Here is a 25,057-nt window from a genome sequence, read left to right on the forward strand (position 1 = left end):
ACACTTTTTTTACTATGGCAGTTTTTAAATTGTCATAAAAACGAGTCTTCATTGGCTCGCTGTGATTAATGGCAATTCCTATTGGCTCAAGTAAACTTACATAGTTGCCATTTTTTTTAATTTCCAACTCTATATTTTCCGAAAATTTTCCTTAGAGTTTTATAACTTAAATGAAGACTGAATTTTTGTTTTCCAAGTTATTCCTTAATTAAAGTCTGATACTAAAGTTATAAGAATAAAAGTGTCGCAACTTTCCACTATTTTATAAATTATCTCACTTTACAATTTGAAATTGCCGCTCTTCTAAATTCGATTTGAGAACCCCGTTTTCGAAGCGTTGTTGTGAATCCAATATGGCGAAATCTGATGTTGTACTATTTTGAAGGTACGTCAATAGGACGATTCTGTAATGTGTAATCCGGTAAATACACTGTTTTTGGAAACATAACAACATACTTGAATGTATGTCATATGAGTTTGTGTTATTATTTGTGTGCTTAAAGTGCAGTGAAAGGTTTACGATTGTATTGTTTTGTTTGTGATTTCCGATAATTCAGCGACCCATTGTCATGTGAAGTTAAAAATCCTTTCTAAATAATCCAAAAGTGTCCTTAAGCATGTTAACGTCTTGAGTATGGAAAGATGAAGTTAGTGCCAAATTCACGTTGTAAAGCACCACCTTATTACATGACTGATTTTAATTACAGCAATTAGCCACCCGATATGAATATATTTTATAGTTTGTTTTATAATAGTATGTTTTGTTACAGAAGTGCACATGATTTCTTACAAATGGGAGTTAAATGAAACAAAAATCGGGTGCATTATATTAGCGCCATAATACTTGATTTATTATTCGAATATATAGTCATAGTTACGTTGACTATCATGACAGATACTCGACGAAGAGTGAAGCTTTACGCTCTGAACGCCGACCGGCAATGGGATGATAGAGGAACCGGTCATGTATCATCATGTTACGTAGAAAAGTTGAAAGGTACTTCATTATTAGTGAGGGCAGAGTCAGATGGTTCCCTTCTTTTAGAAAGTAAAATACAACCGGACACAGCTTACCAAAAGCAGCAAGACACATTGATTGTATGGTCAGAAGGAGACAATTTCGACTTAGCACTCAGTTTCCAAGAAAAGGCTGGTTGTGATGAAATATGGGAGAAAATTTGCCAGGTATAGTTTATCTACTTATCAATTATTATTTATTTTTTAATTCTGTAATAGTTAATGCATTGCTATTGAATCTGTATAAATATACATTTTTTTAGTAACACTAACTAACCTCACCTAACCTAAATTACTGTTGACATACCTAAGTAAGCCTAATGTTACTGTTTACAAACAAATTTTTAAAATAAAATTATTATTTTATAAAGCTAAGAAGTAAACAATAGTTAATATTTATTTGGATAATTTTAGGTTCAAGGAAAAGACCCATCAGTAGAAATTACACAGGACATTGTGGAGGAATCGGAAGATGAACGCTTTGATGAGATGTCAGATAGTGTTCAGCCAGTTGAACTTCCAGCTTGTGAGATGGGGCGCCTTGAAGACATCAGTGAACTAGTTAACAGTTGTTTAGTCTCACCAGCAAGAAAGGACAAATTAGCAGCAGCACTAGAAAGTCAGCATTATATCAAAAAACTTTTAAATCTTTTTCGTATGTGTGAAGATATTGAAAACATTGAAGGCTTGCATCATCTTTTCGAAATTTTCAAAAGTATATTTCTTCTAAATAAAAACACTCTTTTTGATACAATGTTTGCAGATGATACTATTTTTGATGTTGTTGGTTGTCTTGAATATGACCCAAGTTTGCCAACACCGAAAAAGCACAGAGAATACTTGAAAGAGTTAGCTAAATTTCGTGAGGCCATTCCTATAAAAAATCAAGATTTATTAGCAAAAATTCATCAAACATACAGAGTACAGTATATTCAGGACATCGTCCTACCTACACCTACAGTTTTTGAGGACAATTTGCTAAGCACATTGTCGAGTTTTATATTTTTTAATAAGGTTGAAATAGTGAAACTTATAGAGGATGATGACAAGTATTTAACAGATTTGTTTAAGTTACTAATGGATAGTAAGACGCCAGATTCAAAAAGAAGGGATTTGGTACTATTTTTAAAAGAATTTTGTAATTTTTCACAAAACTTACAGCCGCAAGATAAAGATGCTTTTTATAAGACTTTAGTTACATTGGGTATCCTGCCAGCGTTAGAGATAACATTAAGTATAGATGATCAAAAGACGAAGACTGCCTCTATAGATATCTTGACGTACATTGTTGAGTTCTCACCATCTGTTGTCAGGGATTACACATTACAACAAGCAAACAATACAGAAGAGGTAAGAACAATATAGAGCTTTTCCTGCACATAAAAAGTATTTTTTACAAATATTTAACTAAGTACATATCTTGTTTGAATAATTCAGTTGTAATAAATGTCTCGTTTAAAAAGTTCGCAGATGTTCTAAGTTACTCTTACTCGTTTTCAGGAGCAAATGTTGTTAAACATAGTAATAGAGCAAATGTTAAGAGACAGAGATCCAGAACTAGGAGGTGCGGTACAGTTAATGGGTGTGCTCCGTATCCTCCTGGACCCAGAAAGTATGCTTGCTTCAGTCAACAAGAGTGAAAAAGCAGATTTTCTAAATTTATTCTATAAGCACAGTATACAAACACTAATAGGTAAGAAATACACACTACTTTAGTTTACTTTAAACTTCTGTTTTTAGTATAGGAAGATTTATGCAAAAACATACTGTCATCTCTCATTCTCCTTTGTAAAAAACTTACTAGTGGCATTTTTTTTTAAATTTTATTATTATTTTAAGTAAAGAAGTATGAAAAAACATGAGTTAATATTAAAAGCCTGTTAAAATTTTTGATATAACCTTCATATTAGAATTTAGAGATGACCAATATTATAGTTGACTCGAGGTTGTCCGCCACTTCGTCAGTATTAAAAAAATGTAGTCATGCACATCTGCTACCTTCTCGTCAAAATCGGTTTACCCGTTCTGGAGATTACCCGGAACGAGCGCGGCCTTACAGACAATAGTTTAAAAGATTTGTTTTTTAATGTTTTTTCGCTATATTACATACAGACACTTCTATTTTATTAATAAGTATAGATTTTTTGAACAATAATATATAATTTCCAGCACCCTTACTGGTAAACACGACAGGTGAGAAGCCAATTAGAGAAGACTATCATACAGTGCAACTATTGGGCCTTGTGCTCGAGCTTCTTGCGTTTTGTGTAGAACATCACACATATCATATCAAAACTTGCATATTAAATAAGGTAAGCGCAAAAATATAACACCATTTACTCCTATCAATATTAGCCCAGTTTGAAATTGAGATAAATTACTTGAAGGTTTTCAAATACCTTTGCGGTCTGGAGCAGCTTGTCATTAGTTGTTGTGCAGAATACATTTTCGGTGCCATAGGATGTGTAGGAACGCAAAGGGAAGACACTGTCTAATTGACCTTTAGCTAGGGTAAAAATATTGAATGCCTAGAACTAGAACTCTCAAAAAACTGGGAACACATTTGAGTTCCATTGGAGTCAGTTGAATTTTTTGACCACTTTGCTCTACATTCAAAATTCAGAGAAGAAACACAAAATTGTGCATTGGTTGTATTTGCACTAGTCCCTGATACATTATACTACGAAAAGTACCAATGCTTTAACCTATTATGAGTAAAAGAAAATAATTTAAAAACTGCATATTGATATTACTGCCATCATCCAGTCTAGTCATCTTGTCGTAATTATGTTTAATGCAATATTTCTAGGATCTACTTCGTCGCATTTTGGTGCTAATGCGATCAACACACACCTTTTTGGTGCTCGGAGCTTTGAGGTTTATGAGGAGAATAATAGCACTCAAAGATGAGTACTACAACAGATATATCATAAAGGGAAATCTTTTTGCACCCGTTATAGATGCTTTTCTTAGAAATAATGGCAGGTAAGTAATAATATCTTACATCTAAATATATATTATACCTAGAATGTAGAAAATTGAATAGATAAAACTTATATATAGAAAAATCAATTGCTGTTCATTAATCTCGCTAAAAGTCGAGAACCCCTGAACGGATTGATCTTATCTTGGTTTTGAAATGTTCGTGGAGATCGAGGGAAGGTTTAAAAGGTGAGAAAAATTCGAACAATTGCCCTATAGGAACATTTTTTTAAATACCGCGCTGACGGAGTTGCGGGCGACAGCTAGTTGTTGATTTAAATTTGCAAATTAATCAGTTTATTGGTATATTTAAATATTTCCATAATAAACAGTACTAGTGAATAAAAACTAACTTAAAATAATATGGAGAAAATTGCCAAATTTCAACAAGATCCGATCCATGCAGCTGTTCTATTAATCTAATATTAGTAAGATTGTTCTTATGATACATTTTAGTTTTATAATATTCCAGGTACAACTTATTAGATTCAGCTATTTTAGAATTATTTGAGTTCATAAAGTTAGAAGACATAAAGTCGCTGTGTTCTCATGTTGTGGAAAACTATGGCAAGATCCTAGAGGATGTTGAATACGTACAAACATTTAAAGCTTTAAAGACCCGATATGACCAACATCAGGACAAGCTAAAAGAAAGGGACAGAGGTAAGTTGGTTACAAAATATTAAAAACAAAGAATTAGCAAAATCTACACTGAAAGGTAGCACATTAAATTAACATTTAGAAAGCTGACCTGAAACTTTTTGGAATAAAGTCTAGAATAGACAAATAAACGGTCCACGACTGTTGCAAAAATATAGTATGTGGCCTAACGCTCTACTATGACGTCATGTGACGGCTAATCGCGACCTCTTGTCTAGGGGTCGTGTAATGACGTCATTCAATGTGTCTTTTGTAGTGAGCGGCAGTGTGGGTGTAGCGGAGGCGGTGGTGCCGTCGTTGCTGCGCACGCGCTACCGACGCGAGGCGCGTACTCCTGATGACGAGGAGGAGATGTGGTTCAACGACGAAGACGACCTTGACGACGACGCTCCACTCGACGCCGCCCAGCATCCAAACACGCATCACGCACTCGACGCAATCGGTCAGTACATATACCAAAACATAATCAGAATTATTATTTTATTATAAGGATAGGGCGGCAAGGGGTTAGTGTCTTTGACAGAAGAAGCATAGGAAGGGGAAACATTATATTTCTTTGTGTCCCCTCTTCCATTGATTAAATTGCAATTGCGGATGTCCTATAAGCCGTGGTCACTTTCCTGTTTCGGCGAATTCAGGTAGAGGCTTGCTATTTTGCCACATAATAATATAAACAAAGAGAATTGCTAAAAATAACTACTATGATAATGAAACATGAGCCATACTCACAAAGTAGTCAGCAGCTGATAAATGTAGATTATATTATCGTTTTATATGGGTTAATGCAACTTACAACTTGAAGTTTAAACATATTTGGCCAGTGATAATGTATTATTATAGGAAACAATCCCATAATAAATGTGTCGGATTGATTAGTCATGAGATTAGAACATGTGATGTAAGCTATCAGATAAGACTTGCATAGACCTTGACAGAGGCCTTTCAGATTACGATGATAGAGTAAGATAAGATAATCCAGCACACATCAACATCATTAAGGTTTTTGATTGAATACATACAAAAATCAAAATTGCAATGAGTTTTGTTGAAGAAAGTGCTTAAACCTGCAACATGTTGTGATGTCTATAGCTTTCAAATCGAAAAAAGTAGGGTAGTTATTATGTTAATTTTTTATCAGTGTAATTTTTGACAGGTCAAGGTCACTACCTCTCTATACCTCTTCACACCTGAAAGTTCTAAGCCTGTCTGTTGGTTTCTGAGACCAACATCTCCGTTTAAAATATATTGTTATCTCTGTTATGTCAAAGATATTGATAAGGATGACAATATGTATTAACAATTTTAGGTCTCAGAAACAAACAGTTAAAGTTTTATTTAATTTATGAGAAAGACTTAGCGCGAAAAATGATTAAGTCATGGCTATGCAAACAGTAGTAGGATAGTACAGCACAATCGTTAGTAAATAACATTTTTTGATTATTGCAGGTAAAATAGTTGAGAAGAAAGTGTGTACGAACGCGGAGACGGTGAACGGTCCGGGGCGCGTTCTGTTGACGGCCGCGGTCAGCAAGCCGCCGCACCCAGATGTTCAGGTATCCTCGTCCAGATTACTCAATAAGGTAAACTTTTAGTTCCCTCTCCTTCTCTACTCTACACTATTCTGTAACCTGGGGATTCGACTTTACTATAAATGGAATGTATATATTAATTTAATCAGAATAAAATAACATTGAATTATTTATTTCAACTGATTATAATACTTTAAAATTGGATGAAAGCTAGAGATAGTATAGACGAACAACATGCAAACTTGTATGCAAAAAACCTGCCTTATTCTTCTGAAATATCTCGTAGTTGTGCAAACTTTAACTTTGTTTTTTTTAAATCATGAGGAAGACTAAAAAATATAGTAAACCTTCATGTATTAAATATCGTTATTTTTAAATAAGTCAATGTGATTTTGTTCTGATTTATTGGTTTGACCTTGGAATGTGTTGTGTGCACTAAATGTCAGTGAGGTGAATTAAATCATCGACTTGAATGGTGTTTATACATGTGTGGTTTAAATATAATGAAATAAATTTCAACAGTATTTTTGCATGATTGATGTGTATTATAGTTAAACAAGGATATCTGACCAGAGAGTAGCGCTGCTATTGCAGTTAGGTCTGTTAGAAAGTGTGTAAAAAATACATAGCTATAGAAAATATAAAAGAATCTGTAAGCTATCATAATTTAGTTTGACTTATGCCCGTCAGGTCAGATATCCTTAACGGTTTTGTTGTTACACTTTTTGACATTAACAGAAGACCATTGCATGTTCTATGAATACTACTTTGGTGTGATGCGTGTTTTTTTTAGTAAAACATATCTTTTAACAGCTGATATGTGCTGTGTGTGTCTAAATAACTCTGATTGAATCAATTTTTTTCTAAATAAATGTGTTGTAGAAAACATTACTTAAAATAATATATATTGAGGTGTATATTTGTCTAATTGAAAGGATTATCATATTTTTTTAAAAAACAAACTCCATTTACTTTAAAGAAAAATATTTAATTAATACTATATAGTAAATCATCAATAATGTTTATTTTGAAAGTTTCTATTTGTGTGAGCGTTGAATGTGTTGTAGTTAATTGTTTTGTTAGAAATTTTGATGTTTGATGTTATCATAAACGATATAGGAACAATTTGTGTAATGCAATATGTATTGCAGGGTTTGGTTGACTACGACGGCGACTCAGACGAAGAGGAGGATGGAGGCGGGGGCGGGGGTGGGGGCGGTGGTAGCGGCAGTGGGGGCGGGGCGAGCGCGGGGGGCGGGGCCGGTGCGGGCGCCAGTGAGGAGCGCGACGCCAAGCGGCCCCGCCTCGCGTAGTGCCACCTACACTTTCAAGGAATATAAAGTCGTCCGTCTCGCTAGCTGTGCACCAAGTCCCGATGAGTGAAATGCTGTAAGAAAAAAACATTTTTACACTGATGCAGCCTGAGATTTTATGTGTTTGGATATTATATATGAACCAATATACGCTTTAATGGCAGCAACTAAAATTTTATACTACAAATGTAACCCAAAAATCAAATTTTGTATTACAAGTTCCTTTGGTCTAATGGATTTATAAGCTACAGTGATCACTTTACGGGTTACCTGTTTCTTATCTATTCCATTAAAAAACTAAAAGAAATCATTATATTTGAGCATATTACTATATTTAGTTACATAAAATCTCAAGCTGAAAGGAAAATATTAAATTGTAGTTGTAGATATGTATTGTCCGATTAGCTGAGTTGTCCTTTTTTGTGTAAATAAGTGACCCGGGTTGTCTCAGCTCCGACACGTGAAATATTGTGTTACAGATTGACATGGGAACGTAGAACAAATTTTACATTATATATGAGTGAAATGTAAGAATTTTAAACGGTTAGGTTAGTTATCTGCGGGAACGTAATCACAAAAAAAGTACAAAAAGATTTTTCGAATGTGGTTTTTTATAATGTTATAAATAATGATGTAATGAAATAACACCGTGGATCGGAATGTAAAAATGTGTATGTATTTGTGTTGATATTGAATAAAAAAAAAATATTTAATTTGTCGACAGACACGTGACCAATTTTTTTAAAGTATTATATTCTACATAGCGCTGTGGAATTGCTACTCAGTAGTGTGTATTTTTGTATATCTATTAACTCACAAATTAATTTTGCTTTATGATTTCTGTCTGTTAGTAAATTTTAAGTTTTTTTTACGTGTTTTGTTTAATTATATAAATAGTTTTGATTTGTCTATGACACAAGCATGATTGTGATAAGCTATAGTTTCGGGTCATTCGTATTATTTATTTTGCAACACATCTGCATTCCTATTCCTGTATTGAGCTTCTGAGAGATAAAGAACTCATCAGATTTTTTCAATTTATTTTTTATAGGATTTTTTTTAATACCAGCATATAAAGTTATTTTTTTACTTGTAAACAGTACTTCTTCACTCACAAAATTTAAACAAAAAAAAATCTTGTAATCGGAAAGGTTTTTTTATTATTCACAACAATCATTTTGTACATCGTTAATTTTATAACAAAAATGACACGTAGCTTCAAGCAATAAAAAATCTTTTTTTTTTTTTTTTGTAAAAATATTTTTTTGACATTTTTCGAAAATATTTGTTTTCGAAAAATGTCGAATAGTATTTTTCATATGAATGTAAAAATATCTCGTCAGTATTATGATTTTGTTATTGTTTTTCGTCTCTCCAAGAAGCTCAAACAATTATATGGATAGCTTTTTATTGCTTTATTTTTTACGGATGCATTCAGATGTGGATCTCTTTGATTTTAAATAAAAAAAATAACTATACCTGCAAAAAAAAAACATCTTCAACACGTTAAGTGCCGCTGAATCGTTTTGCGTGTTCTCTTACGCAAAAAAATGCATTCTACTACAGGGATCCACACCTTTATGCTATGATGTAGATGCCATGAAGAGCACGTGCTTCTATTATTAAAAGAAAAATCTTATATTTTTCCCTTCTATTGTCATATACATTTTACAGACGACTTTGCATCATCAAACTGCAGAAGTATAATTGTGATAGTTAACTGATTTTTTTTATTAAATATCCGTTAATTTTTTATCGTATTACGTAACTGTATTTGTACATAAAATGAGACTTATCACAATGCAGTCGAACCTGGATAAGCAAAAAAGCCCTAGAGGGACAGTCATTGTCCTGGCACTTGACTTCCATAAGCGAGAACCTCGAGTTAGAAATAAAGTTCTTAAAGCTAGATATATCGCGGTCAGGTTTGAGTGTATTTAAATTTTGCTTCCGATTGAAGGTTTTTTCAATATGAATAATAAAAGCGAGATAGATTAGAGGCTAAGCATCCGTGCGCGGAAAGCTGTTGAATATAGATTTTTTTTAATTAATTTGCATGAAAAATTAAACAATGCACAATTATATTCGGAAATTAATTAAATTTTTGGATTACGTAACTTTTTGTAAAGATGAAAGCATTGGTATGTGTATTTAACAAATCCAGTGCAACTTGCCTGGTAATTACAAAAGTGGCATTAAACGTGTTACGTGTTATGTGTTTAGCTTCCATTAAAAAATACTGATTTGCTTTTATTGATTTAATGCATACAGCTTGTAAATTGTGTAAGTATTAGTTAAATCTTTCGCTTTTTAATGCTTCTATCATTCACCTTTGAACGGTTGGTTTAAGATTACTGTCTTTGTAATTTTTAATCAGATCTTTGACATTGCTATATCAGAAAGATGTTTTTTTTTTAAACTCATTGATATTGTGGGTATAAACTGCTTTTATAGTAGTTCGTCTTTGTAGTGAAATTTACATTTGCGTGTTACTTTAGCAAAAAAAGAACATTTACATCGTTTTTAAAACAGATGAGCTAATTTTAACTATGACGTTTAAATGAGCATTCCTAAGCTCTACAAAAAGTATACGCGGGATTACCATCTGCTCATTTACTCTTTTGTTTTTAAGATTTTTCTGTGATTTTTTTTATTAAACGGTTGTTGATGTATTAGCTTACCACCAATCAAAGCCTAACCGTTATGCCCCAAAGCGAATGTGTCTACTCTATGAATACATATCAATTTTTATACATCTGAATAAATCATTAATGATCTCACGATATTTAGATATAATCATTTGTGGTATCCATCCAACAATAAAAATCTAAGACCAATAAATTAGATAAAAAATGATAATTGGATGTTATTGGCGTTTTGTTTCTTTTTAAACACTCTTCCCTGTCTCTAAATGTTCTTACAAGGAAGGTTTTGTAAGGATTCGTGGATTTTTCAGAAGAGGGGACGTATAGGAAGAGGAAATATCCTCTTTTTATGCGGCCCTTCCTCTGTCGATTAAAAGGCGTCGCAAATGAAAATGCAGATCTATGACAACGGTCACTTTGCTTTTGCCTAAGGCCACTTCTCGTTTGTCACCTTTTGCTATAAAAATGCATCTATAAACAAACCTATAAATAATTGGAATTAGTGTCTTAAAGCCAATAGATTCTGGACCATATTTGCTTCGTACCAAGGTTTACGGTGGTTTTTAGATTTTATAATAGAAACACGTGCTTGCTATATTATACGCGGGATAAGTCGATATATTTGTATTTCTGTTTCAAGTTATTGCGATGAAAAAAGGATACATATACGATGAATTTACATAAAGATCCCTTGGTGTCTGAGTGAAGAACATCAGTCTGTCTGGATGCCACGATCTTTGTGCCAATTCATGAGCCAAGATAAGGGCAAGTAATGGTTAACTATTTTGGCTGATAAAACACAATAATAATTTATATTCTACCCCTATTTGGTTAAAAACGTTGTGCGATATTTGTTTTATTTATTTATTTTCTGTGACGTGATTTTTAAATATAACGTGTAATATGGACGTCATGACGTAACGGATGCACAGTGTAGGCGAGGCGTTTATTACATACGTGGAATGTATTTGTGAGAGATATTGTAAATATATAATGTTTTATGTGTAATAACTTTATTTTGAGGTCTGCAAATGTCCACGTGTATAATAATACAACACAATAGCAGTCAATTAGATTTTTAAAGAATCTTATATTCCTTGAAATAACTTCCTCCCCCCAGATAATACGTTCTAGATAAAAGTAGACTGTAACGATGACTATTTTTTATCTGTCTAGGTGGATGACCATCATAAACTAATTTATACACAGATTAAAATTAAAAAAATAGATTTACCTATTGGCAAGTTGTGTAAAATAAATAAGCTTACTATAATGCTATTATTATTGTCACTAGTTAAGTAAGCAATATAAATATAAGGTAATACGAAACACTTGTTTTTTTTATTTCACATTACCATATTCATGAAGATTAGAAGATAGAACAGAAAAGGTAGAACCAAAGAGATAGACCATAGACATATTAACAATTTACGTTAAAGTTCGTAAATAATAAATATCTCTGGTGAAACATTTAGACAATATCAATTCAAAGTCAAATATCGAAAGGACCGTTATGTATAATTTGACGTGATAGTCAGAGACTGAATATAGGATTAATGAATTTATAATTCAGATCTTGAAATATTCTAAAAGTAATAATATTACCAACACTTGGAGCTATTATCATTTATTAAGACATCGTTAAATTACAAGTACATTACTGAATAAGAATAATTATTTGCTTAGACAAATTCTAAAGTCAAACATAACATATGCAATTATTACTCCTTTCAAATATCTTGGCGGCCCAAGGTCATTACGCAATGCAATGCCCTCCCCCCATCCCGCTACACCTAAATTTTGTGCGCAGCGACACGTGTTAAGAGCCACCAAGATATCTGAAAACAGTAATAATAATTTAGTTGTGAATATCGACGACTTCTGCCTTTAACTTAGAGGCGAGAGCCCGGCGCAGCTGCATAGCGTCGGGCGGTGGCTGCGGCGTGCTGCCCTTGAGCGCTGCCTGTGCCGCGCGAGCTGAACAAGGCCTCTGAAACCTGCTGCCTTCGCCTGTTGTATATTGTCAAGTTTTAGAAGATACACTCCATGTTTAGATAAAAAAGATTTAAGAATAGTGCTATTTTCTCAGTACCATAATTTAGGCTGTTTTTTTATGTAAGATGGATTAAAACGAGAAAGTTGGTCTATCTAATGTTAAGAAATCACTGCTTACAATGTCAAAAACATTCCCAGGAATTCTATAAAATATGCTTCAACATCATCAGACTATTTGCAAGGTGGGATCAAAGAGTAGAAATATAGTTAATTGTTCTTTTAAGTAAAGGGTAAATTAACTAGGTAAAGTACCTCCTAATTCTGTTGGTGTCTCGGCGGCTCCGAGTTGTTTCTCACGAACTTGTTTTTTGAGTGCCAACAACTTATCTCTCTGCTGTTTGAGGTATTCCTGTCGAGCTCGGACATCTTCCTCGCTTACCTAAAACATTGTTGCGCATTATATTGCGTTTTTTTAAATTTAATAAAAAAAAACATACATACTTCTACTTTTTGAACAGTAATAATGGGTTCAGCGCGTTTGGATTTCGAAATAGGTTCCTTTTTGTCCTCACTTTTCACTTCTTTCTTTTCAATCTCCTCTTTCTTTTCGAATGTTTGTAACTTAGATAAAAGATTTTTTTTCTCCACCACGACGTCTTCTGGTGGCACAGTGACTGCGTCATCCACACCCTCGGAATCGTTCAACTGAAGCCTGGATAATTAAATAAATAATGATAATATTGTGGACGTGTGGATATTATTTTAGGACTAAAGTACTGACCGTGCTTTAATGAAAGATAACAGCCATATTAGCATATTTTACTTGTAGAAAGAAGAGATGGACGTTTGTAAGGAATATATTTAACGTCAAAATAATTATGTTAAATAGGTTAAAACAAAGATAAAAAATTAAAAGTTAAGAATTATTTTTATTCCGTCGTTTTTTTAAGGCGGTATGGAACTTGTTTTGTTGCTTACTTTTTAATTTCGGTCATAACGTCATCATTGTCTTGCCAACCATCCTCTTCTTCACTTCGTGACGTATCCAAGTCTTCAGAATCAGACGAAAAGAGGTTCGGCAATACTCCATAACGCTGTTCAATAAGTTCCAGTGCCTAGAAAATCAAACAGTGCATAGGAATTAATCAAGCCAGTTTTTTCTGTCATTTTTTCCTGTGATTCTGATGTGATTCTTTCTACTAACCTGTAGTTGAAGTTCTACATTCTTGTGAGTCATCATTTTAACGAACATATCGTAGTCATTTGCAGCCCAAATCTGTTCAAACAAACGCTTGTGGAAATACGCCGGGAGTTCAGCGAGATCGTGAGCAGATATACGACATGCTGCTTCGAACTGATCAGCAGAAATACCTATATCGTCCATAAATGATCCCAGCATCACGTCCACCTATAAAATAAATAAAATATAATATTCAATTCAATGATAGTATTCTAGTAAAGAAATGAAACAAAAATATTTACCAAATTACGATATTCGTCGTGGATTTTTTTATATTCAGGCCTGTCTATTACTTCACCTGAGTCAGTTGGTTCAAATGCTAAAAAAGAACAAACATTTTATTAAGGAAATTAAAATAATTCACATGCAATCAATTGCTTGCATATGATTTGTTTTTGATCTTTTCTCTACCAACTGTTAGAATCGAACCTACATTGAGCTACATAAAAAAATAAGCTTACGCAAAGACTTCTCTTCTATAAATGTTTGCAATGGTACATTCCAGACAGGTCCATGAAGAAAGCCCACTAATGAGTCAAAGACCCATGCATTACTATCAGGGTCATTCATGTTTTAATACGCTATGATATTCCAATTTGATCAGGTCAAGACAGGAATAAGATAGGTAAATCAAAACATCAATAAAGTGATTTCTTGAAGTTTTAATTATATTTGTATCATATGTTGTTATGGTAACTGCTTTTCTCATTGACCATGACCTTGCAAATGCGCAGTTGTTAAAACAGGTCAAAATAAGGGTAAAATAAGCTGCGAGTAGGTTCTTCCTAGTAATGAGCATGTTATATTTATATCGTTAAATTAAAAATATATTAGAATGTGAACAATATTCCTTTAAAGCCTTTGTAGTTGTTCTTGATGTCGTTTCATTTACTTTACATTTGGGTTAAAATAATGTCTAATTTAGTTGTATATTGCAACACTATCTTGACAAAAATTTTAAGTCTTTTGTCAATGTCAGTGTCATAGGAAGGGCTGTCGATGTTGACACATTCTGATTGTATTGATTATTCTTTTTAATAATGTAAATAAATAAACAAAAACCAAAAATGGTAGATATAAGACAAGTAGACGATCACGAAAATGTGAACGGTGTTAATTTATCTCTTAAAATTGAAACTCGTACGAATACACCAAACACAAAAATTTTCACTATCTCATTTAAAAATAAGGAACGAAAGGCTCATTGGCCCAAACTGTCTTTGATTTTAGCTATAATATTTAATATTTTATCTTTTGTATATGTTCGAATAAGTGTTAACACTTTATTAGTTATAATAATTGTTTTATTATTTTTGGTTTTCTTTTGGATTACCTACAGTGTTCAATCAGGTTTGTGCTTTAAGTCTAAGCCTCGACTCTAACTATGGTTCCATTAGATTGTTCATTGGGCTAAAAGTTATTAAACTTTAACTTAATATCTATGTTTCAGAGTCAATAATTGTGATTCCAACAGTAGGAATACAAAGTACTACAAAATATGTTTTCGGTAGAGTAGATGTCTTTGTTCCATGGTCCAACATTGATGATATTGTTATCAATGAAGTTATCAAGTTGGTAAGTAGCAAAATAGTAATAGTTTACAATTACTATATTAGCAATTTGTTCATTTCTGAGGATAAAAGCATAATAATTGTAAAAACTTTCTAATATATGCATTTGAATCGCAATTTAAATAATTTTACATGTTAGAATAAACATTTAAATTACAGAATCGTGTTCTATATTATCTTACACTGCTAGTCAAAAGGGGTCCAAACCAATCTAGTCAAGAATCTGATGGAATAAAGTTAATGCCATTATTTAAGGTAACTTTTGTTTTAATATCAAAATGTATGTTCATAAAACAATTTCATATTCCTGACCAGTATTATTAATATAGTATTTTTTAAACATCTTGGTGGTTAACTTCAGTCTATGCTACATCAAAAATAGTGTTCTGCACACCAACTCATCCAATGTTCCGAGCCAACAATATATTTAAAAAATATTATACCACGTTAAGATGTGTAAAGATTGATTCACACTTATATTTAACTTTATGTATATTTTAATTTTCCAGTATACAAAACCACGATTAGTATTGCTAGAAATAATCTATTCTGAGTTCCAAACATTACTGATGGGTGCACAGCGGGATGGTGTACAAAGTGGCTCTGGAGACATTGAATAAATAAAAAATACATATTAGTGGAATTTGAGTGTCTGTGTGTTATATCTATAAAAAATCATATTGGAATTGCTGATAATTAAAAACCAATTTTTTTTTATCTGTGCCTGTCCGCAAGTACCGGTAAGGTACCGGACGCACGCGTGCATATTAAAGGCTACTTTTTTAATCTATAGCTAACGAAGTCGCGGGTGACTGTAAGTTTGGATATATACAAAAAAATAAAATTATTTAAGTTGGGTATGGTTATTCTTTAAAATTACAGATGTAAAAAAATTATATTATTATTTTTTGTTACATTCCTTATTGTTGATTAAGTCATTAAAATATTTAATTGTGTATATTGTATTCACTAAGCACAAATATATGATTTAAAAGAACAATGTTATTTGCTTTTTACCTTTCTACTTTTGGGCTCATGTCTCCTTACTGTCAGAGTAAAATTATGTGTCGACATTGTTTTCTATTTAAATTGATATTAGATTTAAAGATTATTTTAATGAATTATATGAATACTTGTATATACTGGCCTGAAATTTAAGACTCTTTAGCATGTTGTGAAAAAAAATAGAAAAAAAAATGAAGCCGATTAAAGCGCCCAAGACAGGTTATTTATGTCTTTTGTCAGGATATTACATATTGCTTTCTCTGTTAGTTTTAAAAGAGTGAGAGGGATATCAATATATTGTTGAAGTAGAAGTGTTTTAGCAGTGGAACAGTAAGAATAGACGTTAATACAAAAGAAAATTTCAACATGTTTTAGTAAATTTGGGAAAGAAATTACGTAAGAAATATAATATTTTTTTGGATCACGCGGAAGAAGCAGACACAAGTTAGTATTTCATCTCATAATCATGTTTTAGTTAGATGTTGAGTTGTTGAATCAATTTTGCACGGCCGTATCTTATCAAGAATGATTAGATTGATGATAAATTCAATAAAAACCAAAATCAAATATATATTTTTGCACCTGAACAAATAATTTTAAATTTAAACATATATTACTATGACAACCTAAAATATTCTTGAAAGGAAAGTATGATTTTTTTACTAAAATGTTAAACGAAAGTATATGAATTGTTTTTTGTGTTCTACATAATTTGCTTTGGTCGCAAAGAGCGAAGAGCAATTCCGGGAAATAAGAAAATTGTTATAAATATTATTGACTACCTAACCAAAAGATAAATCTTTGAAGTCGTAATGTCTTTCCTATTAAATTAACCCATAATATTTTTCCTATTCATCTTTTAGTCTATTAACGTAAAAATCTCTTTCAACCAAACTACGGTCAATGCTATTTGAAATTGAGTTTTATAACGAAATTTCCATAGCTTCAATTAACTTTTCAACGTTTGAGTTTTCGACACGCAATTATCATCGTGTCAAGCGTCCGTAGTCACAACGCAAATCGAACCAAAGGATTTCTGACACGTAGCAAAATTCAGCAATTCCAATACCCAATTTGTTTGTTCGTTGCTTACATCGGCTCGCCAATGCTACATTTTTTTTATATCAGAAGGTGGCAAACGAGCGAGCGGCCACCTGAAATCGATGAAATAGCGAAGTGATCGTTGTCCATAGACATACGCAATTGCATATGCTTCATGCATCCTCTCATCCGGAAAGTCCACTTCCACCTTCCATCCCTTCCTTATAAGAAAGAGGGTGGGAAGGGAAAGACGACTATATAAGGCCTCCGGGACGCGCACTCATCAGGCGAAACGCGGAATTGCTTCCACTTCACGCCTGTCTTCTGTGTGGTCGTGGTATTTCACCGGGCGAGCCGGGCCAATTCGTGCGAAGATGTTAAAGCGGGTTCTAGCACTGTTGAGCCGTACATGTACCGCGACGTATATATATTGAAAACTAAAATGAACTGTTGAATATTCACATGTTTGTAACATTCTGTAATTACACACATCCATAGACAGATTAAAGCTTTGTCCGAGGACCCATCAATTAGAGAGCGGGCGATACATGGCCCGCGCAGCGTACCGAAACAAATAATGTTTGTGGTCGCAGTTGAAAATTATTAATCTACATTCCCTCTACATTTAGCGTTTATTATGTAGCAAAATAACAAATATAGTAGTATATTTCGTACATTAAGCACCGGTGGCTCAGTTGTTAAGCACTTGGCTTCTAATCTGCAGATCTTGGGTTTGATTCCTAGCATGTACCAATATGGTTTTCGCTTCTGATTTAGGCCCCTTAGTAGTAGTAGTAGGAGACGTATAGTGAGCTGATGACGATCATCTTAGAGAAACGCTTATATCCAGTGGGCAGATAAAGCTGATGATGATGATATTTAAGAGCGTCGGTGACGCATTGGTTAAGTATGACTTGTATCCTAAGAGTTCTTGTTTTAATCCCCCTGTATGTTTTATGATTTTCAAATGTTACCTTTTAATTTTGTAACTTAAGCTGACGCAATCTTAACATTATAAAGGGCAATGAAAATTAACAGTAACCCTAAGAACTAATAACCATTTAAATCGAGTTTCCGAGTGGTCAGAGAGAGGCGGTTAGCAAAGGCTTAGAGTCTGTCGGAAGTTCGGTGAAACCCGAGTTAAATCTCATTACAGTGGTCACTCATACGAAGGCTTACGGCCACACGATTCCATACCATATGTATGTGCTATTTCGACCACAGAAATACCTAAACAAAAACATTGTATCCTTGTTTTTTCAAAGAGAATGAGTTTTCTTACGGTACGGTCATATTAAACATATTATGTCATTATTGTTTGTGGCAAATTAAATATTATTAAACGACAAACGAACAACCTATTTTTTTAATATCATAAGCTGGCAAACGAGCGAGTGGCCACCTGAAATCGCTGAAATAGCGAAGCGACCGCTGCCCATAGACATACGCATATGCGTTGCCTACCTTTAATCGATGGAGGAGAGGATGCACAGAAAGAAAACATCTTCCCTCCAGTCCACTTCCACTTCTCATCCTTTCCTTATGAGAAAAAGGGTGGGAAGGGAAAGAGGACTAAATTGGGCCTCTAGACGCACACTGATCAGACGAAACGCGGAATTGATTCCACTTCACGCCTGTCTACCTATATGTAACTAGAAACTAGAAATAAAACTTAATTAATAGCCTATGTATTCTTCCAGACTGTGTTCTACACCTAAGCCAAATTTCAGCGAGATACATGTAAACATCTATCCATTCATCCATCTATCTAAACTTTCCCGTTTATAACATTAGTAAGAAATAAGATTTCTTCATGGACATATCACTATTTTCTAACTCAAAAGCGTGTGGGTGTCTTTTAAGGCGTCTTTTACGTTAAAGTAAAGGAATACAAGGTACATGCTTCGTTTACTTTTCATTAAGAGAAAACTTATTCGAGTTTATATTTTGTTACAACCTTTGACAGTACAAATAAGACAAGCTTTCTAGTCCTTCGAGGAAAATCATACGCTTTTATTAAAATACGACTACATATATCGCTTTACGTAGTGAAATAGGTTGACATTATGTTTGTTTGTCGAATTTTCCATTATCATAAAATATCTCATTAGATTAATTAAAAGCGGCAAAAACTTGTAACATTTACATGCACATATATGTGTATTAGTTAAATCCTCGACATATTCAAATGGAGACTGCATCAAGTTGATGATGAGCTATATTCACGTCTATTCATATGCTTCAAAAGACATTTCCAGCGGGTACCGGTCGGAAATGACGCATTCAACGCAAAATGGCGTCGCAGGAGAGTCGGCAGCGAGCTAATTGCCGCGGTGTTGCCGCGCTGCGCCCAATGCGAACGCGAACGAATGATTTCAATCGCCTAATTAGATTTACTCGGAACTGGTTCGGCGCTCCATGTTACATCCCTTTTCCACTAAACGACTCTCTGTGCACGACTACTATAGTACCCGAGTCCTTACATAGGTACGTAATATGTATGTTAAGATTTAGAAATAAACGGTCGCGCGGGTAGTCGCATTAGTGGAAAAGGACTATTACCAGTCAGTTGATTGCTATACGCAAATTGGTAACGCTAACCTGTTAAAAGTGTTATTGAATTTCACAATAGCGATACGTTTTGAAACTATGTTAGGAATTGTTTGTTAAAAAAGTTTAGAACACAAAAAACAATGCATTGATTAAGGAAGTTTTAGGTTTTTACAAAATAAACTTGATAATAATAATTTTTTTTGCTAATTCAGGTGAATGTGGCTAATGTTCAAAAAAATCATTACTTGGTCGATGTTAAATTGGTGCTTACGATTTTACAATGGAGTTTATTTGATTAAAAAATCATACTATCTCATCTACAAAAATATTACACTTTACCGGAGAACGTTTAAAAACAATATCTTACATTTACCGTTATTTTTAAGGATCAAAGGATCGTCAGGAACTAAGGTCGGCCGGTGTTTGTGAAACTAAATATTTCGAGTGTTCCAGAAGTTGTACAAAGCGTTTGTTCTTTATATAGCAGAATATGATAGTTTCCTGCAAATACTTTGTTTTAAAATAAAGTAATAAAGAAATGTAAGTTTAAATTACGAGTCAAAGGGACTTTAAAAAATCTAATGCTCGTTTGAACATTTTTACATACACTTCACCAAATTTGCCGTGGACGAAAAGTAATCAAGTAACAAAAAAAATCTCAATTGTTTTTGCTACAGAGTTACTACGAAAAGCAAAAATCAATCTATTCCATGGTAACTTTACATTTTTCCGTGAATAAAAGGTAGCGGCAGTATTAGGTCCTTCAAGGAAAGAGCGTACTCCCTTAAGCTCAAATGTTATTAGTAAGAACGCCACTCCTTTGCTCCAATCTCCTATCAATTTTGGTTATTACAATTAAGATACCAAACTAACTGCTTGATAAGAAATTCACCTTTTTGTTAGGTTTATCGTTTAGATTATTTATTTAGAAGGTTATTATTCTATAAGTGTATATTGTTAGGAAGAAAATACGACACTGTGCCGGTGTACTGGCGCAACACTAGCCTTACTAAAATGTCGACGTTCATGTCCCCTCACTAATCATTCTGACACTTGATTTCGTAACAAAAGAACGCCATTCGCGCCAAAGGATTCTAACTAATAATGTCTAGAAATATATAATTTTATTCTGCTAGCTTTCCGTGGACGCGACACATTACCCGGCTGACGATATTGGCCCCGCTGCATGCGAGTAGCTCCGTTGAAGATATCCTTTATTAAATTTCAAATAGCATCCGGTGTGCCGCCGCCAGCTATAACTAATGAAAATTCACATATGTATGTATCTGACGTACACATGTATCCCTGACGTATGTACGGAAGCATTCAACAGACTTCCGCATTAATAATGCAAGATGTTCACAATTTTATTAAGTTTATGGCAATGTAAAGATATTTTAAATATATTTACAGATATACGAACGTAAACATAACAAAAAAAGACAATTAGTAAAGGAAATTTTGAAGTTCCCCTCGAAATTGTTACGAAGGAGTAAAATTTACAGTATGATATAAATATTATTATTTATCTAAACCTGAGTGATGTACGAAAATCTATATATCTATATGTCAAAAATAAAGCGGTTCTTCTGTCTGTTCGTATCATTGTCTAATCATATTATATCATATGATCTGAAGATGACGCGCTTAGTTCAAGAGTTTCACGCGTATATGTCCTGATGATTTTATATTTGGACAAATCGCGGGGCAAAATAAGCAAAGAAGGCATAAAATGAATAACTATTTGGTAAGATTCACCGAACTAAATAATATCCCTTGTCTTCGAAGGAAAAGTTTATATTAGGTTTTCTTTTATTACCTAACTTATTTTCCGTTGAGTCCGGCTCGGCAAATCTTGTTTACAGATATATTGCAAAACTGTTTCTAAAATAGTTTTTCTACAATATTGTTTGAAAATTACCAAGTGTTTTGCGTTCATAGTGAATGATTGAATGAAAATATAGAAATACTAGCTATCGCCCGCGACTCCGTCCACGCGGAATGAGAAATATATATTATTCGACTTTCAGACCTACAGAAAATGCATATAAAACTTCATAAAAATCGGTCAAGCCGTTTCGAAGGAATGTAGTAAGTAAAAGTGTGACACGAGAATTTTATATGCATGATTTTCTCTTTAAATACTGTTCTATTTACAAAAATGGCAGATACAAGATAAAGCTATTTTGAGTATGAAGTTTTAGCTTAAGTCACAGCATTGTACAATCTTCTCCGTGTACGATTTATTTTGAACGTATAGGTGTTAAAAATTCTGCATATTACCACAAGATTGAGATGCTATCGGTATTTCGATCCTTTTAATTTATTTTCCGTATTCACACCACAAAAAAACGAAAGAGAAAGAGTCAAAAGATTTTGAAAATTAAAAACCTAAATTTAAACGATTCTGCCTTAGCCATGTCTTTGATACGTTGGTTACTTTTGCTTGATTGATTTAGCTATTTATAATGAACAATTTTAGAAAGTAGAATATAAATATGTTCTAGGAAAACTATTTATTTATAATAATAATTTCATCTTTGTCAGTTTATTCGGTAGCTCATTTAGCCTTTTGTGGCTCCAAAAATTGTACTGCGTCGTGTAACTTCACTTTCCTTTGTTGCCGAGTCAAAGTTTATATTAGGTTTATTTTTATGACGCTCGAAAACTTTTGCAGAAGAATTTGCGAAGTCAGTTACAATCTGTGGTTACGGAAATTGCGTAATCTGACCAAACTGCATACAATTACTACATTGTTGTACAAAACTTGTTTTGTTTGGAATAAGTTTTAATTGATTTTTTTTACGTCAATTCAGACTTTTTCATTTATATATTTAATCAACAAAAAAGTCTTCTTTTCATTCGCTTTACATCTAATATTATAAATACAAATGTTTGGATGGATGGATGTTTGTTTGAAGCTATCTCCGGAACGGCTCAACGGATTTTGATGAGATTTTTGCACAGATGTAGAACATAGTCTGGAAGAATACGTAGGCTACTAGTTAAATTCTTTTTAATTTGGCACGGACTGAGTCGCGGGCGACAGCTAGTTGATTTATAAAGGTAGTTCTAGGAAAAAGCGTAATTCTTTCTTAAAGGCCGGGAGCGTCTGCAGTTCCTCTGATGTTGTTGTCCGATCAATTAATATTAATCGGAGTATTGCATGTTTGCCTTCTTACCCTAAAAAAATTGATGAAATCATTATGTGAAATAACCGGGGCATAGGAATGTAAACAATAAAATAGCTAAATTTACTGACTTAATTCGTTTGATTGATTGTGTTGGCTTATAGCAAACAATCTATATGGTAATAGGCGACGGCACAGAACGATCTTTTTTAGAGGCCGCATCCTTATTATGTAAATCCAGAGTACGGGTGAGTTGCCTAATCCGTAATCGGACGATGTCGATATTGTTCAGATTGTTCCACCTTTATTGGGGTACAGGAATATCGATTTTCAGACTTACCGCTTGTAAGGCGATTTATTTAAGCGGCAAGGTAGGAATAATTCGGCATCCCAAGTAGCGTTCGTATTTTCCTAATACTGTAAAAATGTCTGGGCGTCTTAGATGGGTGTGTAATAATATTTTTGTACTAAAACGTTGCAAGCGGATGCTTGATATATCGCTTAAATAAATACAACTTTAAATTAAATTTATGAGGAATAATATATGAAAATCTTTTAAAATAACAGCCAAAAATAAAGCGATTATCAGTATGAATTGTGAACTCCGTCCTCCTCCGTCGATTAAAGGTAGATAACGCATATGCAATTGCGTATGGGCAAAGGTTGCTTCGTTATTTCAGCGATTTCAGGTGGCCGCTCGCTCGTTTGCTACCTATTGATATATAAAAAAGTGAATAAGGTAAATATCTAAAGAGTTGGGAATTATAATAATGATATACATATATTATCGTTATATTTCAAATATATAAAACGTTAAGACTATCCTTTTAAATTTATGAAACAAGTACATGGCAACAATTTAATATCTCATCTTGTAATATAAGGAAAATATAATATTAAAAATGAATTCTATTCAAAGAAGATTTCCCGTTATTTTGTTTGTGTATTGAAGTTTATTTTCGCGGCGGCGTTACAAAGGAAAATCATTACGGGCTAAGGCGTCTCGTTACAATCAGAAATAAAGACACGTTAAGAAAGTTCAACGTCGTCCGAACTTCTGTCCCCCGGGTTACTTCTTTGACAGTTCGCTAAGAGTTAGAACCTTATAAATAGTGTTCCCGAAGGAAGGAATTTTCAACATTACAGACTGTTTTTCGCGAAAAGATCCTCGCGGAACAAATTCGAACAGGACAAAAATAGGCGCATGATAGTTTTTTGTCGTTCCCCTATCCCCTTTGGACATCTAAACGGCAATATTCGATTTTATATCGTAAAAGGTGCGGTAGCTTTTAGCAGTTTCGAATAAGTTATGACAAGGGTAGGCCACTTCGGATACCTCGGTTAAATTAAAATTGTTTTCCTTGTATCGAGAATTATTTTATCTATACATACTTTGTAATATAAAATGGAACCGCGACCGGCTTAGTATTACATTCTCTATAAACAAAATAAGTACATACATGAAGATGTCTGCACCTCGATGCTTTATTCACGGCTGGCAGGTCCTGTTCATTACGTCAAGGTCAAGTTTGCTGTGCGAAATCGATGTTGCCCTGTAACGCGTATTCCATTGCCCCCAGCTTTCGCTAATCCGCAATACTTAGTTAAGAAACTTGTACTACTAATCTCAACTATCAAATTAACACAAATTTAATGCTAAAATATTGAAATCGGCTGCCCACAAGCCCGATCGCGTACTCGAACGATGGTTTTCAAAGTGTTCACACGGGGAATGATAACACTAAAATAAATAGGTTTACCTACATTTTAGATATTATTTTATATTATATAACATTATAATATAACATTTATCATTAACCTAAAGTAAATATACAAATAATTGATAGTGAATTATAAGTTTTTGATTTGATATGTTATAGTAAGATATTCGATATTTAATGCTATTCACACATAAATTAAGAAGTAATAATAAAACTATGTTACTCTTAATAATCCAATGGACCTAGTTTTTAAAATAATAAATGAACGAGTTTGCAATAAATATTAATAAAATATTTTTTAAAAAGAGGGAGCTAGCTTGCGCAGCGCGTCTCCAGGGAAATCACTACCTTCAGTAATTATGTGTTTTTGTCTCTTCGCCGACATTTTTTTTCTGCCACTAGTCAACAATGAAATTCTCTTGAGCAGGCTGATATTTAAAAAAAAACTTTTTATATTTTCTGATGACAAAAATTCTTTTTAATATTCACATGTGAAATAAATATGATATTTTATGTAGGTCATAGGTTATTAATGTTTTATTTATAGTAATATGTTTCTTTTAAAGTTACGCAGACAGAATTTACTTCCAATTTAAAAACCGGTATAGTTACATGCTCTAACTCTTTGAAATTGGAACTAATTTATTTAATTTT

General features: G+C 33.3%; 3 protein-coding genes across 8 annotated transcripts; 2 read left to right on the forward strand and 1 right to left on the reverse strand.

The window, feature by feature from the left end:
- Window positions 1-302: 302 nt before the first annotated feature.
- On the forward strand, window positions 303-8,604 carry flfl (serine/threonine-protein phosphatase 4 regulatory subunit 3 flfl). Of its 5 annotated transcripts, none has more exons than XM_013315250.1 (10): window positions 303-385; window positions 771-1,185; window positions 1,432-2,367; window positions 2,518-2,710; window positions 3,187-3,329; window positions 3,827-4,002; window positions 4,472-4,662; window positions 4,916-5,101; window positions 6,106-6,239; window positions 7,340-8,604. In XM_013315250.1, the coding sequence occupies exons 2-10, from the start codon at window positions 889-891 to the stop codon at window positions 7,499-7,501; spliced, it is 2,418 nt and encodes an 805-aa protein (XP_013170704.1). In that variant the 5' UTR covers window positions 303-385; window positions 771-888; the 3' UTR covers window positions 7,502-8,604. The 5 variants fall into 5 exon arrangements, with proteins under 5 accessions (XP_013170704.1, XP_013170705.1, XP_013170703.1 ...); XM_013315251.1 differs by having other exon boundaries at window positions 347-421; XM_013315249.1 differs by having other exon boundaries at window positions 372-462.
- A 3,158-nt stretch (window positions 8,605-11,762) lies between these two features.
- Window positions 11,763-24,430, reverse strand: LOC106119964 (cilia- and flagella-associated protein 36). 2 transcript variants are annotated; one of them, XM_013315102.1, is made up of 7 exons: window positions 24,143-24,430; window positions 13,624-13,700; window positions 13,346-13,549; window positions 13,120-13,256; window positions 12,643-12,853; window positions 12,454-12,580; window positions 11,763-12,156 (listed from the first exon to the last, which is right to left on the reverse strand). In XM_013315102.1, the coding sequence occupies exons 3-7, from the start codon at window positions 13,538-13,540 to the stop codon at window positions 12,005-12,007; spliced, it is 822 nt and encodes a 273-aa protein (XP_013170556.1). In that variant the 5' UTR covers window positions 13,541-13,549; window positions 13,624-13,700; window positions 24,143-24,430; the 3' UTR covers window positions 11,763-12,004. The 2 variants fall into 2 exon arrangements, with proteins under 2 accessions (XP_013170556.1, XP_013170555.1); XM_013315101.1 differs by lacking the exon at window positions 24,143-24,430 and adding an exon at window positions 13,843-14,067.
- LOC106119965 (phosphatidylinositol N-acetylglucosaminyltransferase subunit H) lies at window positions 14,361-15,792 on the forward strand. The gene is made up of 4 exons (XM_013315103.1): window positions 14,361-14,731; window positions 14,832-14,956; window positions 15,112-15,207; window positions 15,462-15,792. The coding sequence occupies exons 1-4, from the start codon at window positions 14,449-14,451 to the stop codon at window positions 15,570-15,572; spliced, it is 615 nt and encodes a 204-aa protein (XP_013170557.1). The 5' UTR covers window positions 14,361-14,448; the 3' UTR covers window positions 15,573-15,792.
- Window positions 24,431-25,057: the final 627 nt, after the last annotated feature.

The sequence above is a fragment of the Papilio xuthus genome, unplaced genomic scaffold (genome assembly GCF_000836235.2).
Source record: "Papilio xuthus unplaced genomic scaffold, Pxut_1.1 DF826961.1, whole genome shotgun sequence".
In the NCBI taxonomy this organism is placed as follows: domain Eukaryota; kingdom Metazoa; phylum Arthropoda; class Insecta; order Lepidoptera; family Papilionidae; genus Papilio; species Papilio xuthus.